The 19,166-nt window shown below is 40.3% G+C and overlaps 1 protein-coding gene across 1 annotated transcript in view; it reads right to left on the bottom strand.

The window, feature by feature from the left end:
* ME1 (malic enzyme 1) overlaps window positions 1-19,166 on the bottom strand; it is a 209,120-nt gene that overhangs the window by 163,854 nt on the left and 26,100 nt on the right. The window contains 2 exon segments of the mRNA NM_001135220.1: window positions 8,062-8,211; window positions 16,547-16,680. Of these exon segments, the coding sequence (NP_001128692.1) occupies window positions 8,062-8,211; window positions 16,547-16,680 (284 nt within the window).

The following is a 19,166-nucleotide window of genomic DNA, read 5'->3' on the forward strand; positions in this document are numbered from 1 at the left end:
ATGATGTCACTAATACGTTGAATCTAGAAAACAAAATAAACAGAAAGAAAACAGACTCATACATACAAAGAACAAACAGATGGTTATCACAGGTGGGCCGGGTGGGACATTGGGCAAAAAAGGTGAAGATTAAGAGCTGCAAACTTTCAGTTAAGTCACAGGGATATAATATACAGCATAAGGAATACGGTCAATAATACTCTAAAAACTTTGTATAGGGACAGATAGTTATTAGACAACTTACTGTGGTGATCATACTGTAATGTATTTAAATGTCAAATCAACTTTTCCATTATTTACCTGAAACATTTCAAATATTATCTCAATAAAAATATCTTCAAAAATCATCAAAAATTTAACAAAATATACACACTAAAGGTCAACATGACATAAAACTGCCATAAAATGATCATTTACAAATAATTGTGGCAAGTTTACTATCTCTCTATCAGTTAAGCGTTCCTTTAAATTTCAAATACTGATTTTGCAATACAGACTCGGATCTGAAGTACCAGCTGGGAGGCCTCTGGGTCCAGCCACCTTATGAGCCAGTGAAACTAGAAAGCACAAAGGGGAAAAAAAAGGAGAACAAGATCACAGAGGAGTAGGTGGATGTGGAGTACATCTCTCTCCACAGATACATCAGGAATACACCTTCAGACACAGAAGTGCATGCAGAACACCAGCTGAGAGCAGACAAGAGTACCTGACCAGCAGAAAAGAACAGAACCACACAAAACTCGAGATCAAGCCCCGAGCCTTCGGAGTGGGCGCACTGACTCCAAGACCCTAGACTACCAGAGAACTAACCCTAGGGAGTACCAAATAGTGAGGACTAACTAACAAGGGAAACCACTTGAATACAAGACCTGGCATCACCCAATCACCAGTAGCACCCTGTGCAGGGCACCTCATCTTAACGACAAATAAAACAAAAATACAAACCTAATCACTAGCAGACACGATTACCACCTTACTCAGTCTTGCCCATTAGAGGGAAAACAAGCAAACAAATAAAAACTCAGCATAAATCTCACCCTAAACGAAGCTTACACAAACCACCGGACCAAGCTTAGGAGGGGAGAAACCAAAAGGAAGGAAGAATTCAACCTTGAAGACTGGGAAAAGGAGACCTCAGACACAGTAAGTTAAAAAAATAATAATGAAAAGGCAGAGAAATACTACACAAATCAAGGAACAAACTAGAAACACAGAAGTCCAAATAAATGAAGAGGAGATAGGCAAACTACCTGAAAAATAATTCAGAATAATGATAATAAAGATGATCAAAAACCTTGAACACAGAATGGAGAAAATGTTAAGAATCAATAAACAAAGACCTAGAAGAATTGAAGAATAAACATCAGAAACAAACAACACAGTTACTGAAATTAAAAATACTCGAGAAGGAATCAACAGCAGAATAACCAAAGCAGAAGGACGAAACAGTGAGCTGGAAGATGAAATGGTGGAAATAACTTCTGAAGAGCAGAATAAAGCAAAAAGAATGAAAAGAACTGAGGATAGTCTCAGAGACCTCTGGGACAATACCAAACACACCAACATTCAAATAATAGGGGTCCCAAAAGAAGAAGAGAGAAAGAAAGGGTATGAGAAAATTTTTGAAGAGAGCATAGCTGAAAACTTCCCCAACATGGAAAAGGAAACAGTCGATAAAGTCCAAGAGGTGCAAAGAGTTCCATACAGGATAAACATACCAAGACACATACTAATCAAACTAATAAAGACTAAACACAAAGAAAGAATATTAAATGCAACAAGGGAGAAGCAGCAAGTAACATACAAGGGAAACCCCATACATGTAAACCCTGATCTCCCAGCACGAACTCTGCAGGCCAGAAGGGAATGGCAGGATATATTTAAAGTACTGAAAGGGAAAAATTTACCACCAAGATGACTATACCCAGGAAGGATCTCATTCAAAATTGATGGAGAAATAAACAGCTTTTCAGACAAGCAAAAGTTAAAAAAATTCAGTACCACCAAATCAGCTTTACAATAATGTTAAAGGGACTTATATACTCAAGAAATACAAGAGAAGAAAAAAGATCTACAAAATCAACCCCAAACAATTAAGAAAATGGCAATCAGAACACACATTACTTTAAATATAAATGCATTAAATGCTCCAACACAAAGACACAGACTGGCTGAATGGATACAAAAACAAGACCCACATATATGATGTCTACAAGAAACCGACTTCAACCTCAAGACACATAGACTACAAATTAGAGGATGGAAAAATATATTCCATGCAAAGAGGAAGCAAAAGAAAGCTGGAGTAACAATACTCATATCAGACAAAATAGACCTTAAAATAAGGAAGATTACAAGAGATAAGGAAGGATACTACGTAATAATCAAGGGATCAATCCAAGAGGAAGACATAACAATTGCAAATATCGATGCACCCAACATAGGAGCACCTCAATACATAAGACAAACATTAACAGACATAAAAGGAGAAACTGACAGTAACACAATAATAGTAGGAGACTTTAACACCCCACTCACACCAATGGACACGTCATCAAAACAGAAAATTAATACAGAAACACAAGTCTTAAATGATACATTAGATCAGATGCATCTCATTGATATCTTCAGAATATTCCCTCCAAATGCAGAAGAATACACCTTCTTCTCAAGTGTACATGGAACATTCTCCAGGATAGACCACATCCTGGGTCACAAATCAAACCTCAGTAAATGTAAGAAAGTTGAAATCGTATCAAGCACCTTCTCTGACCACAATGCTATGAGACTAGGTATCAGTTACAAGAAAAAAACTGTAGGAAACACAAATACATGGAGATTAAACAATATGTTTCTCAATAACCAACATGTTACTGAAGAAATCAAAAGGGAAATAAAAAAATTTCTAGAAACAAATGACAACGAAAACACGACAACTCAAAACCCATGGGATGCAGCAAAAGCAGTCCTAAGAGGGAAGTTTACAGCAATACAATCCTACCTTAAGAAACAAGAAAAACATTGAATAGACAACCTAATTTTACACCTAAACCAAATGGAAAAAGAAGAACCAAAAACCCCATAAATTAGTAGAAGGAAAGAAATCATAAAGATCTGACCAGAAATAAAATGAAAAAAGAAATGAAAGAAACAGTAGTAAAGATTAATAAAACTAACAGTTGGTTCTTTGAGAAGATAAACAAAATCGACAAACCTTTAGCCAGGCTTATTAAGAAAAAAAGAGAGAAGAATCAAAACAAAATTAGAAATGAAAAAGGAGAGGTTACAATGGACAATGCAGAAATACAAAGGATTATAAGAGACTATTATAAACAACCATATGGAGAACCTGGAAGAAGAAACAGACACTCTTAGAAAAGTTTAATCTTCTAAGATGAAACCAGGAAGAAACAAATTATGAACAACCCAATTATAAGCATTGAAACTAAAGCTCTGACCAAAATCTGCCAAAAAACAAAAGCCCAGGACCAGATGGCTTCACAGAATTCTACTAAACATTCAGAGAAGAGCTAATGCCTATCCTTCTAAAACTCTTTCAAAAAATGGCAGAGGAAGGAACACTTCCAAATTCATTCTACGAGGCCACCGTCACCCTGATACCAAAACCAGACAAAGACAACACAAAAAAAGAAAACTACAGGCCAATATCACTGATGAACATAGATGCACAAATCCTCAACAAAATTTTAGCAAACAGAATTCAGCAACACATCAAAAAGCTCATACACCATGATCAAGTTGGGTTTATTCCAGGGATGCAAGGATGCTTCAATATATGCAAATTAATCAATGTGATACACCATATTAACAAACTGAAATTAAAAACCATATGATCATTTCAACAGATATAGAAAAAGCCATTGACAAAATTCAGCACCCATGTATGATACATAGTAAAGACATATATGATAGAAAAGAAAGTGAAGTTGCTCAGTCATGCCCAACTCTTTGGGACCCCGTGGACTATAGCCTAACAGACTCCTCTGTCCATGGGATTTTGAAGGCAAGAGTACTGGAGTGGGTTGCCATTTCCTTCTCCAGGGGATCTTCCCAACCCAGGGATCAAACTCGGGTCTCCTGCATTGCAAGAGGACACTTCACCATTTAAGCCACCAGGGGAAGTCATACATGATAAGCGTACAGCAAACATTATTCTAAATGGTGAAAAATGGAAAGCATTCCCCCTAAGATCAGGAACAAGAAACAGTGTGTCCACTTTCCCCACTCTTAATCAACATAGTTCTGGAAGTCCTAGCAACAGCAATCAGAGAAGAAAAAGAAAAGGAATCTAGATCAGAAAAGCAGCAGCAAAGCTCTCACTGTTTGCAGATGACATGATATTCTACATAGAAAACCCTAAAGACAGTATCAGAAAATTACTAGAGCTAATCAGTGAATTTAGAAAAGTTGTAGGATACAAAATCAATACACAGAAATCACTTGCATTTCTATATACTAACAATGAAAACTCAAAAGAAGAAATTAAGGAATCAATCCCATTCACCATTGCAACAAAAAGAATTAAATATCTAGGAATAAACTTACCTAAGGAGACAAAAGAGTTGTACACACAAAATTATAAGACATTAATGAAAGAAATCAAAGATGACATAAACAGATGGAGAGAGATTCCATGTTCCTGGGTAGGAAGAATCAATATTGTGAAAATGACTATACTACCAAACACAACCTACAGATTCAACCCCATCCCTATCAAATTACCAATGGCATTTTTCACAGAACTAGAACAAAGAATTTCACAATTCATATGGAAACACAAACAACCCCGAATAGCCAAAGCAATCCTGAAAAAGAAGAATGGAGCTGGAGGAATCAACCTTCCTGACTTCAGATTATACTACAAAGCTATAGTCATCAAGACAGTATGGTATTGGTGCAAAAACAGAAACATAGACCAATGGAACAGCATAGAAAGCCCAGAAATAAACCCATTCACCTATGGGTAACTTATATTTGACAAAGGAGGCAAGAAGATACATTGGGGCAGAGACAGCCTCTTGAATAAATGGTGCTGAGAAAACTGTACAGCTACATGTAAAAGAATGAAATTAGAACACTTCCTAACACCATATACAAAGATAAACTCAAAATGGATCAAAGACCTAAATGTAAGACCAGAAACTATAAAACTCTAAGAGGAAAACATAGGCAGAACACTCAATGACATAAATCAAAGCAAGATCCTCTGTGACCCATCTCCTAGAGTAATGGAAATAAAAACAAAAGTAAACAAGTGGGACCTGATTAAACTTAAAAGCTTTTACACAGCAAAGGAAGCTACAAGCAAGGTCGAAAGACAAACCTCAGAATGGGAAAAAATAATGGCAGATGAAACAACTGACAAAGGATTAATTTCCAAAATATATAGGCAGCTCATACAACTCAATACCAGAAAAACAAACAACCCAATACAAAAGAGGGAAAAATACCTAAACAGACATTTCTCCCAAGAAGACATACAGATGGCTAACAAACATATGAAAAGATGCTCAACATCTCTCATTATTAGAGACATGCAAATCAAAACTACAATGAGATATCACCGCACACCAATCAGAATGGTGATCATCAAAAAGTCTACAAACAATAAATGCTGGAGAGGGTGTGGAGAAAAGGGTATACTCTTGCACTGTTGGTGGGAATGTAAATTGATACAGCTACTATGGAAGATGGAATGGAGATTCCTTAAAAAACTAGGAATAAAACCACCATATGACCCAGCAATCCCACTCCTTAGGCATCTACCCTGAGGAAACCAAAACTGAAAAAGACACATGTATCCCATCGTTCGTTGCAGCAAGATTTACAATAGCTAGAGCATGGAAGCAACCTAGATACAGATGACTGGATAAAGCTGTGGTACATATACACAAGGGAATATTACTCAGCCATAAAAAGAAATGCATTTGAGTCAGTTCTGATGAGGTAGATGAACCTAGAACCTATTATACAGAGTGAAGTAAATAGAAAGAGAAAGGTGAACATTGTATTCTAATGCATATATACAGAATCTAGAAAAATGGTCCTGAAGAATTTACTGCAGGGCAGCCGTGGAGAAGCAGACATAGAGAACAGACTTGTGGCCATGGGGAGAGGGGAGGAGAGGGTGAGACACATGGACAGAGTAACATGGAAATTTACATCACCATATGCAAGATAGACAGCCAACGGGAATTTGCTGTATGGCTCAGGAAACTCAAACAGGGGCTCTGTATCAACCTATATTAAAGGGGTGGGGCGGGGAGGAAGATGGCGGGGAGGTTTAAAAGGGAGGGGATATATGTATACCTATGGCTGATTCAGGTTGAGGCTTGACAGAAAACAACAAAATTCTGTAAAGTAATTATTGTTCAATTAAAAAATAATTTGAAATACTGCATAAAATTTGATAGAATACCATGAATATGTCACCTAAAATCAACACATGTGAGCATTTTGATACAAATGCTGTGCTAGGTCTTGCCCCATCTCTGCCTCTCCCTCTCCCCTCCTACTTATTTATGTATCTACTTACCTACCTATAACCTGATAGGTAAAGAACAGTTTATATAGTATGATCCCTTCTATAAGGAAAACAGTATTGTATCGAGTTTTTTTGTTATCATGACATTAGGTATTCTTAAAATACTTCTTCTTTTGTATATTTGTATTTTCTCATTTTTCAATAATGAACATGTATTGCTTATTTAATTAAAAAATATTTATGTACTCAAAAAAGAATTATTCATCATAATACAGTTACCAGCTAAATTCTAACTCTTGTTTTTCTATGAGAAAAAATTTCTCTGTTTACATAGCCATCACATAAATGCAACACAGATATGTGCTATTAAGGAAATTTAACAGATCATCTACAATTGATTATTCTCTTTATATAAGGGATAATGTGGCTAATTATTTTCTTTATACAAAAGGCAACTGGCACAAATGTGCAAAATATTACCACTATATCAATACACCTTTGTGAAATCTACTAACTTTCAGATCTTACCTCTGAAACATTCCTTTCAATGACAGAACTTACAGTAGGCTTTGATATTTGTGATATAAACTTATAAACTTTTTTTTCATTTTAAATTCAGAACTATAAGCAGCACATAAATATTCAACTTGAGCTTTTGTTGTTGCTGCTGTTAAAAGCGTTAATATTTATTTCAATTGTTCCTTGCTGCAAAAGTATTTAAAGTAACATGATAAAGTAAAGCCATGGTTTTAAAAAACTACATTTTATATTTTACACATCTTTAAAGATGGTTACAATTTCACTTAAAGGAAATCAACAAAAGAGCCTGTTTAATGCCAACTCTGAACTTAGGAAATAATATACTCCTTGGGCTTCCATAGTGGGTCAGTGATAAAGAACCCGCCTGCCAATTCAGGAGACTTGGGTTCAATCCCTGGGTCAGGAAGATCTGCTGGAGAAGGAAATGGCAACCCACAAATCCCATGGACAGAGGAGCCTGATGAGCTACAGTCCACTGCGGCATAGAAGTCGCACACAGTTTAGCGACTAGACAATACTCCTTATTTTCAGGAAAATCTGAAATCTTTAAGTTACAAAATGTACACATGATAGAGGCAATTACTATCTCAAAGACAAACTTAGTTATGATCAACTACCTTTTTTACCCAAAAAATGTTCATTTAGTATCTGTAAAAGGAAACATAAAATGGTTTATTAAAAAAAACTTCCCCATGATTTTAAATCTAGGAATAAAACACTATATTTTAAAATGTCATATATACATTTATATTTAATGTTCTTTAGCCCACCACATTCGCAAGAATGCTGTAACGGGTTGCCATGCTCTCCTCCATGGGATCTTCTCAACTCAGGGATCTAACCCAGGTCTCCTGCATTGCAGGCAGATTCCTTATCGTCTGAGCCACCAGGGGCCCAAATGAAGTTTTAGATTTTTCTGAACTTCTATTTCATTACATAATTTTTTAAATTATAGCAAAAACTTGACAAAAAATAAATGAAGACACAAACTGTATTTAAAATAAAACTTTACATACCTTGGCTTCCGAAATGCTAAACTATATTGCTGGCAAGCTAGACCCACAGTGGGAGTATACACGATAGGCATGAATTTCTCAATGTCAGACATCAGCACTTTATAGAAGAGTTTTTCATTTCTATCTTGAAGATCCATTAAGAGAAGATACCTGTGGAAATTGGACATAATTAGATCTACATTCCAACACAGTCATAAAATAACTGTTTATAAAACTAAATGTTTGCAACAACATATACACTGGTTCAAAACTGGAAAGGAGTACATCAAAGCTGTCAATTGTCACCCTACTTATTTAACTTACATGCAGAGTACATCAGGTAAAATGCTGGGCTAGATTAATTACAAGCTAGAATCAAAATTGCCAGGAGAAATAACAACCTCAGATATGCAGATAATGCCACTCTAATTGCAGAAAATGAGACACTAAAGAGCATCTTGATGAGGGTGAAAGAAGAAAGTGAAAAAGCTGGCTTAAAACTCAACATTCAAAAAATGAAGATCATGGCATCTGGTCCCATCACTTCATGGCAAACAGAAGGGGAAAAAGTGGAAGCAGTGACAGATTTTATTTTCTTAGGCTCCAAAATCACTGTGGGCGGTGACTGCGGCCATGAAATTAAAAGATGTTTGCCCTTTGGAAGGAAAGCTATGGAAACCTGGACAAAGTATTAAAAAGCAAAGACATCACTTTGCCAACAAAGGTCCACATAGGCAAAGCTATGGTTTTTCCAGTAGTCATGTACAGATGTGAGAGCTGGACCATAAAGAAGGCTGAGTGCTGAAGAACTGATGCTTCCAAACTGTGGTGCTAGGGAAGACACTAGAGTCTCCTGGACTGCAAGGAGGTCAAATCAGTCAATGCTAAAGGAAATCAACCCTGAATATTCATTGGAAGGACTGATGCTGAAGAGCCAATACTTCAAGTACCTCATGCAAAGAGCCAACTCATTGGAAAAGACCCTGATGCTGGGAAAAACTGAAGGCAAAAGGAGAAGGGGGTGGCAGAGGATGAGATGGTTAGACAGAATCACTGGACTCAATGGATATGACTCAATGGATACGAATTTGAGCAAGCTCTGGGACATGGTGAAGGACAGGGAAGCCTGGCGTGCTGCAGTCCATGGGGTAGCAAAGAACTGGACATGACACAGCTACTGAACACATACAGTATTTTTTAGGTAAAAAAGACTTTAGAAATATTCCTGGGACTTCTCTGGTGGTCTAGTAGTTAAGAACTCACCTTCAAATGCACAGGAATGGGTTTGATCCCTGGTCAGGGAACTAAGATCCCACACGCCATGGGCCAACTAAGCTTGCACGCTGCAACTAGAGAGCCCTCGTGCCTCAGAGCCCATGCTTCTCTAGAGAAGCCTGCATACCATAAGTAGAGAAAGCCCGTGCGCAACAAGAGCCCTAGCCCCACAGCAAAGACCCAGTGTAGCCAAAATAATAATAAAATGAAAACTGGATCAGGTTGCAGTTTAAAAAAATAAAGAAATATTCCTAATCATCTCAAAAAATAAAGAACAATAAACCTGAGCGGGTGTCATTCAAATAATAAAATCAGTGCTGAAACAGCACAGTTTTATTTAATATTTAAATGACTTTATCCCTATTTTAAAATGAAAGACAAATGAAAAATACCAGTATAGATAAAGTTTAAACAGTAACTTAACTAACTAAAAAGACTTCATTGTTTAATTTGCAGTACTGAAGAGCCAAGAAAAAATGACAAGCAGAAAATAACTACAGAATGTTAACAATGACCCTAAAAATTACTAAGGTAAGAAAGTTTAAGGGACTTTTGTAATTATTTAGATCAAGAAGTCTTTTTCTTTCTAGAGGCATTTCTGAACCAGAATTATCTTTTAAAATATCAGCCTTATCATATTACTTGTAATCTTCAGTGGTTTATACAATAAAACCCTAACTGTTTGGTACAACTTGGAAAAATCTTGCAAAACTGTCCTTAATAGTCCTACCAGCCATTTTGGATTGATTCTCATTCTCTGGAATAGTTGAAAATGCATAGAATTTGGAGTCAGAGACACAAGGATTCTAATGCTTGGCAAAAAGATGTTATTTCAACTACCAACACTAACAACTAGGAAGAAAATGATGACTTTTAAAAGATGATGCTAACACTGATCCAGCCATGTGGAAATCATCACCGCTAAGTCAACACTTCTTAGGACACTTCACACAAGTGGTTTTCCCTGCAGCTCCATACACTCTCTTTTCCTGAATTCCAGGTCACCAGATTCTCTCGATTTTCCCTTTTCACTGATCATTCCCTTTTTTCTTTCTTTGCTGTCTTCTCCTGGGTTCTAGAGGCTCTCTAACATTCATCTCTATTACATTAAGAGGTTATGCTGGCTTTGCTTCAGTGCTAAGTTGCTTCAGTCATGTCCAGCTCTCTGTGACCCCAGGGACTGTGGCCCTCCAGGATCCTCTGTCCCTGGGATTCTCCAGGCAAGAATACTGGAGTGGGTTGCCATGCCCTCCTCCTGGGGATCTTCCTAACCCACAGATCGAACCTGCTGCATCTTTCATGTCTCCTGCATGGGCAGACATATTCTTCACCACTAGCACCACCTGGCTTTGCTTCAGTTCAGTTCAGTCACTCAGTCGTGTCAGACTCTTTGCGACCCCATGGACTGCAGCACGCCAGGCTTCCCTGTCCATCACCAACTCCCGGATTTTACTCAAACTCATGCCCATTGAGTCGGTGATGCCATCCAACCATCTCATCCTCTGTCGTCCCCTTCTCCTCTCGCCTTCAATCTCCCAGCATCAGAGTCTTTTCAAATGAGTCAGCTCTTCGCATCAGGTGGCCAAAGTATTGGAGTTTCAGCTTCAACATCAGTTCTTCTAATGAATATTCAGGACTGATTTCCTTCAGGATGGACTGGTTGGATTTCCTTGCAGTCCAAGGGACTCTCAAGAGTCCAACACCACAGTTCAAAAGCATCAATTCTTTGGCACTCAGCTTTCTTTATAGTCCAACTCTCACAACCATACATGACTACTGGAAAAACCATAGCCTTGACTAGACGGACTTTTGTTGGCAAAGTACTGTCTCTGCTTAATATGTTGTCTAGTTTGGTCATAACTTTTCTTCCAAGGAGTAAGCATCTTTTAATTTCATGGCTGCAGTCACCATCAGCAGTGATTTTGCTTCAAGATCTATCCAAATCTACACACCTTCATTGCTACCATCCAGGATCTAAATCACCATCATCTTTTGCCTAAGTCTCCTAAATACTCTCATATTCTATTCTCAACATTGCAAAGTCTTCTAGAAATATAGCTCAGATCATGCTGACTTTCTGTTCAAAACCTTGAATGAGCCCCTCTTTCACTCAGAGAAACAGCAAAAGTCTTACAACTATGGCCTCCATAATCCATCTTTAACAATCTGCCCTCCATGACCTCACTAACTTCCTCTCCTGACCTACCGTTCTCCCGCTCACTCACCCTGCTCCAGACACACGTCTCCCTGTTGGTCCCTGAATGTGCCAGCTAAAAGAACACTGCTCCTCAGTTTCCTCATGGCTAACTGTCTCACAGCCTTTCATTACTCACTCATAACCCACCTTCACACTGAAGTACATCCTGACCATGGAACCAAACAGCGCAAAGTGACCCTACCCGCCCCCTCGCATTCTCAGTCCTCTTACCACACTCCAGCTTCTCTTTTTTTCATGAGAATTTGCCACTTTCTAGCATATTAAATAATTTATTCATTATTTTACCACTTACTACTTTTCAAAAATAATCTACCTAAGCTTCATGAGGGCAGAGATCACTGTCTCTAATCCCAGTATTGAAAAGAGCACCTGACACTAAGTTGATGCTCAGTGAGTATTTGAGGGACATTCTACGATAAAAATACGAAAGTCACTAGCTCTGAGGAGGCAAGTGATACAATGGCCCAGGAAAAGAATGTAAAGTAAAAATGGAAGAGAATCAAGGAAGGACTTTAGAAATGCATGGAAGGGACAGTGAAGCTTAAGAAGCAAATACACATGGTTGAATAACCCAGTCAGCCTTTCCTCAGCTGACCCATTACCACGTGTGTGTGTGTGTGTGTGTGTGTGTCTGTGTGTCTGTGTGTGTGTGGAAGGGTGCTCTTCAGTCATGTCTGACTGCGACCACATGGATTACAGCCCAACCAACTCCTCCGTCAGTAGAATTCTCCAGGCCAAGAATACTGGACTGGGTTGCCATTTCCTCCTCCAGGAGATCTTCCTCACCCCAGGGACCAAATCCACGTCTTCTGCTTGGCAGACCGATTCTTTACCACTGTGCCACCTGGGAAGCCCATTACCACCTACAGGTTCATAAAAGAAGTGGTCATGGCAGTGATGAAGGGTTCCCATGAGCTCAGCAACATGAACTTCCATCCACCGAGGCCAACCTGGCCCCAGACACTGCTGAGGGCCCAAACTGCCAGCAGCAGAGACTGACACTGAGCCCCTGATATGCCACCATCCCATGTGGTCATCAGCAAACTCCCTGGTGGCAAGTTGATTACACTGGACAGGTTCTATCATGGAAGGAATGGCATTGGTTCTTATTGGACTAGACCCTCACTTGGTATGAAGACTTGCCTTCCCTGCACACAATGTTCCTGTCAATACTACCCTCCAGGGACTTACAAGATGCCTCATTCAACATCATGGTACTCCACCCAGCATGGCTTCTGACCAAGGAACTCACGTTAGGGCAAATGAAGTGAGGCAATGGGCCCTGCTAATCGAACCCACTGTTCTTACATGTTCCCCAACATCCTAAAGCAGCTGGCTTGACAGAATGCAGGAATGGCCTTCTGAAGATTCAGTTACAGTATCAGCTAGGGGGCTGCTGCTGCTGATGCTGCTAAGTCGCGTCAGTCATGTCCGACTCTGCAACCCCATAGACAGCAGTCCACCAGGCTCCCCCGTCCCTGGGATTCTCCAGGCAAGAACACTGGAGTGGGTTGCCATTTCCTCCTTCAATGCATGAAAGTAAAAAGTGAAAGTGAGGTCGATCAGTCGTGTCTGACTCTTAGCTACATCATGGACTACAGCCTACCAGGCTCCTCCATCCATGGATTCTTCAGGCAAGAGTACTGGAGTGGGGTGCCATTGCCTTCTCCAAGGTAGGGGGCAACAGACTGCAAAGCTGGGCAAGGTTCTCCGGGAGGCTATACCTGCTCTGAATCAGTGCCCAATATATGGTTCTATTTCTCTCACAGCCAGCTTTCACAGGTCCCAGAATCAAGAAGGGTAGAAACAGAAGTGGCACCATCACTGTCATTCCCAAGTATGCGGGCATGCTTAGTCACTTCAGTCGTGTCTGACTCTTTGCAACCTATGGACCGGAGGGGGCTGTCATTCCCTCCTCCAGGAGATCTTCCTGACCCAGGGATCAAACCTACATCGCCAGCTTGGCAAGGCAGATTCTTTACTACTGAGCCACCTAGGAAGCCCCCAGATGATCCACTATCAATTCCTGCTTCCTGTCCCTGAGATCTTATGCTCTGCTGGCCCCAAAGTGTTCATTCCAAAGGGAAGAATGTCGTACTGGGAGACAATGATTCCAGTGAACTGGAAGTTAAGATTGCCACTGGCCACTCTGGGTACCACAGGCCTCTGAATTAACAGGCAAAGAAGGGAGTTACCATGCTGGTGGGGGTGACCGATCCTGACTCCAAGGGGAAACTGGACTACCACTCCATAATGCAGGTAAGGAAAAGGATGTCTGGAATACAAGAGATCCCTTAGGGGGTCCCCGCAATTAAAGTCAATGGAAAACTAAAACACCCAATTCCAATAGGACTACTAATGGCCCAGACCCTTCAGAATTAAAAATTTGGCCTCCTCTACCAGGGGAAGACTCAAGACTGGCTGAAGTACTTGCTGAAAGCAAGGGAAATGTGAAATGGGTAGGGGAAGAAGACAGTTATAAATATCAGCTATGATAACATGACCAGCTATAGAAATGATGAGGGCAATTATTATGAGTATTTCTTCCTTACCGAGTTATGAATGTTTGTGTGTATATGTGTGTATGTGTGTATCTTTGCATATGTATCTGTGCATAAATATGTATAATACATATGCAAAGATACATAAACAAATACAATTTTCCCTCTTTTATCCCTTTCCCATGTTACATAAGATGTACTGACTGTATATCATAGTATTTGAATATTTGCCAACGAAGGTCCATCTAGTCAAGGCTATGGTTTTTCCAGTAGTCATGTACAGATGTGAGAGTTGGACTATAAAGAAAGCTGAGCACCGAAAAATTGATGCTTTTGAACTATGGTGCTGGAGAAGACTCTTGCGAGTCCCTTGGACTACGAGGAGATCCAACCAGTCCATCCTAAAGGAGATCAGTCCTGGGTGTTCATTGGAAGGACTGATGTTGAAGCTGAAACTCCAATACTTTGGCCACCTGATGCAGAGAGCTGGCTCATTTGAAAGTACCCTGATGAGGGGAAAGATTGAGGGCAGGAAGAGAAGGGGACAACAGAGGATGAGATGGTTGGATGGCATCCCCGACACAATGGACATGGGTTTGGGTGAACTCCGGGAGTTGATAATGGACAGGGAGGCCTGGCGTGCTGCGGTTCATAGGGGTGCAAAGAGGCAGACACAACTGAGTGACTGAACTGAACTGAACACTTTGAACAATGTGGCGGTTAAGGGTGCCAACCCTAACACAATCAAAATTCCAGGTATACCTTACAGGTGGCCCTTTACATGTGCAGTTCCCATTCAAGGATTCAATCAACTATGGATTGTGTAAGCACTGTAATATGCATTTATTGAGAAAAATCCACATATAGGTGGACCCATATAATTCAAATCTATGTGATTCAAGGGTCAAATGTATTGTCAAGTTTACATCATAGTATTAAAGTTAAAAGATATCAAGGAGAAAAGTAAACATTACCCTAGGGCTTCACATCCTCTTTTAGGTTAAGTGTTAGCATGCTTTCAGTTTTTCCTGGGCTCGTTCTATCATGTTAGGCTCAAGTAGGACCTTTTTATTGCCTTTACGCAGAGATTAAGTTTAGTTTGAGGAGACAGGCATGGCTTCCAAGTTGAAAAGGAGAGGTTAATTTTATGTGTCAATGTGGCTGGGACACAGTATCCAGATATTTGGTCCACTATTTTGGACTTTTCTGTGAAGGTAGTTTTTGGGTAAGACTCACATCTAAATTGGTGTACTTTGAATAAAGCAGAGTACACGCCATAATGTTGGTGAGCCTCATCCAATCATTTAAAAACCTTAATGGAACAAAGACTGGTCTTCCCTCTAACTCCTCAGCAAAAAAATAGTTCAAGCCTTTGAACTTGAATCAGATTCTTCCCTGGGGCTCCAGCTGGCCAGTCTACCTGCAGATTTAGGACTGACCAAGCCTCCATAATCACTTGAGCTCATTCTTTACAATTAAAATCAATCAATCAATCAATAACCCCCCCTTTATGTACATAATTACACACACACACACATCCTGTTGGTTCTATACCTCTGGAGAACCCTATTATGAAGACTTACTAGATACTGGGTTAGCTCTCTCTTCTAACCTTCACAATAACATTTTCAAATAACTATTATTCTCTTCAACCCAGAGATGAAAAAACTGAGGTTTAGGCGGGTTTAACACCTTAAGGGGCTTCCCTAGTAGCTCAAGTGGTAAAGAATCCACGTGCAATGCAGGAGCCACAGGAGATGCAGGTTCTAGCCCTGGGTCAGGAAGATCCCCTGGAGGAGAAATGGCAACCCATGCCACTATTCTTGCCCGGAGAATCCTGCGGACAGAGGAGCCTGGTGATCTACAGTCCACGGTGTTGCAGAGTCGGACACAGCTGAAACCACTCAGCCTGCACGCCTGCAACATTTTAATACAAAAAGAGTCCAAAGAAGACAGTGAGACACGAGCAGCGGTCATGGCAGTGGGTATAAGGGTTTACTCAGGGATCCAAGGCTAGTGAGGTGCAGCTGGAATTCAGCTCCAGCTGGCTAATTCCAAAGGTAGGGAGCAATGTTACATTTACCCTCGTATAAACACGGAAACTGGACTGCAAACAAAGTAAGTGACCTAAACTCCCAACAGTGTTGGAGCCCTCTTGGAAGCCTAATCAGTGCACTTTCACCTACAATGTACTTGAGGTCTGACTCAAAGCCACTCTCACCTAGTCTGGAATGGCATCTCCCCGTAACTGACCTTGATAGCAACAACTCTGTCACCGGAGGAAAAAGTCATTTCTCTGCAGATATAGTTTAGAAAAGAAAATTTTATCTTCTTCAGATGTTCCTACACAGGGTAAATTTTTTACAAACATCATTGTATTTACAGGCAAATCTTTCTCAAAGCTGACTACTCTTTGTAAAGCACTAACTATTTAAACTTGCTCATCTAATAAGACATAAACTAGACAGCTGCCTCAGAGAAATATGAAAAATCACCTTCGGGAACATGTTACCTGTCAAAATCAGAGTTTAGACGCTCGAAATTCTTAAGTATTCGAAGGACCTGGACATCCTGACTGATGAAGGAGGGTGGCAACAGGCCATGAATGTTCAGTTGCTGCCTCTCTTCCAGGGTAAAAGCCAAGTCCTATAGAGAAAAGGAAAATGCAGTAATTCAAGGGGGAAAAGGACAAAACGCATATCTACACACCAGTGAAATCAGTAAGTATATGGAATTGAAAATCAGATCTGGCATCCACTCAAGCATAGCCATGTGACTGTGAGAAAATCATGGGGTCTCTCCACACCTCAGTTTCCTCCCCTTTCAATATTAGGATAGCATTTTCAGATTCGTGTCGCTTAGACGTTAGGATAAAATCAGGTGATGGGTAGTAGCGGAGTATCTGAAGACACTTAAGTGAAAGAAGATATGATTGTCAGTATTGGAATCATTAAATAGAAAAATGAATAGCAGTTATTATAAGAGATTTTAAAATGAGGAACATGAGGAGGTTGCCTATGACCTGCTGTGTTTCTATTGGGCCGGCAAAAAACATTTGGGTTTTTCCGTCACATTGCATACAAAAAGCTGAACCAACTTTTTGGCCAAACCAATACATACAAAATAGATTGGAAACACTGTTTCTATGATTTCAAGGCAGCCTCTCCAACACTCCTCTCCCAAACTGTCTCCTGCTTCTTTTATACACTTCTAGCAATGGCACCCTACTCCAGTACTCTTGCCTGGAAAATCCCATTGACAGAGGAGCCTGGTGGGCTGCAGTCCATGGGGTCGCTGAGAGTCGGGCACGACTGAACAACTTCACTTTCATTTTTATGCATTGGAGAAGGAAATGGCAACCCACTGCAGTGTTCTTGCCTGGAGAATCCCAGGAACGGGAGAGCCTGGTGGGCTGCCGTCTATGGGGTCACACAGAGTCGGACACAACTGAAGTGACTTAGCAGTTATACAAAATTTCTCCCTACTGCCTGGACACACCACACTCCTTTACCCTTCCAGGATACCATGGACAAGAAAGTCTTCCCTGCTTCTCTCTTTCCAAGCCATACCTTGAATGCCACCTCCTCTCTAAAACCTTTCCAGTCTCACCCAGTAAGCCCATTGGAGCCTTACCTACATTGTCAGTTTACATGAACACTGACTGTATAAAACGAGAGTATTACAAACTATGAGGCTCAAAAACAAGCACACCAAATAGAACTGATGAATGGATACAAAACCGCAGACTGGACCTAAGAGACAGGCCGGGATGTAATATGAGGCAAGTAAAGCAGAGAAACCCCAGTAGTCATGAACCTGGAAGGACTGGGATGAGGAGTCTCCCTGAGAAGGTCTCTTGCTCCAGATACTGAAGCCCAAGAGGCTTGTTCGATTAGACTGTGCCCACTCTGGGTCTAGCCCTACCATGACCACGCCTGGCTTTGCTCCACATGCTATCCACACAGCTGGTGCCCATTTCCAAGATGTTTTGCTCCACTAGCAGCCATTCCCTTCTGTGCAAAAGCCCCTAGTGTTACATGGCTGGCGGTGGGCCCTTTAGAGTCTAATGCATGTGGACAGTAGCAGGATGGTCCCCGCTGAGAGGACACCCCTGCTATCCAGTCTAGTGCGCCTGCTCCTGGCTGCCTGGAGCACAGCAGCCCAGCCAGCTTCTCTGTCCTCTGCCTGGATCCCAGTACGCACCAAGGGACCCCATGGCGTTGCTGGAAACTTTCCATGCCATTTTCTATTTGTGCTTTGTGTTTTCACAAAAATGCAAACTCCATGAGGTCAGGGAATTTTATCTCTTTTTTCCCACTACTTTATCCCTAGTGCTCAGAATACTAGCCGACCTAATTAGACCTCAATAACGAGCTACATCAACCCCTGGGTCAGGAAGATCCCCTGGAGGAGAGCATGGCAACCCACTCCAGTATTCCTGCTTGGAGAATCCCATGGACAAAGGAGCCTGGCGGGCCACAGTCCACAGGGTTGCAAAGAGTCGGACACGAGTGAAGTGACTGAGCAAGCATGCACAATGCGCTACATAAACAAAACAGAAATTTTTAAAAATTTTACAGACTTAAATTAAAAATTTTAAAGCATTAGAACTGCTGCTCAGGACACTGATTAGCCTATTAAGCCTGGTAAAATCATATTTTAAATTTAAAGTAACCAGAAAGGGATGTTTTTGTGAAAAAGGAATTTACAGAATGGAAGGCATGGTTCACCTGCTAAAGATAGAACTTTTAATAAAGATACAAAGCAAAACGTCAGGAAATAACTCCTAGAGTTGAAGCAAAATTATATACAGTAATGTATTTGTAAAAGAAGCCTCAACAGACTTTTCTTTAGTTTGAAATAAAACTTTTAAGGTAAAAATGGGGGAAAAAAATGCTGGGCTGAAGTTAAAGTCTCAAAAACATATGAATGTATCTGAAGAAGCAGCAAACTTCTGAATGTTATGCCCTTGAAAATCTGCCTTCAAAAATAATAATCAAAATACTAATATTCTGAGAATAAGGCTCATTATTAGAAGTACTGACATAGGCTTGTTCTTTTGCTTTACAAGGCACTAACTTATGTATTGGTGAAATTAGCTAGTCTTTTTACATGAATTTTCCAATGTCTAG

Source organism: Ovis aries, chromosome 8, assembly GCF_016772045.2.
Source record: "Ovis aries strain OAR_USU_Benz2616 breed Rambouillet chromosome 8, ARS-UI_Ramb_v3.0, whole genome shotgun sequence".
NCBI classification, from domain to species: domain Eukaryota; kingdom Metazoa; phylum Chordata; class Mammalia; order Artiodactyla; family Bovidae; genus Ovis; species Ovis aries.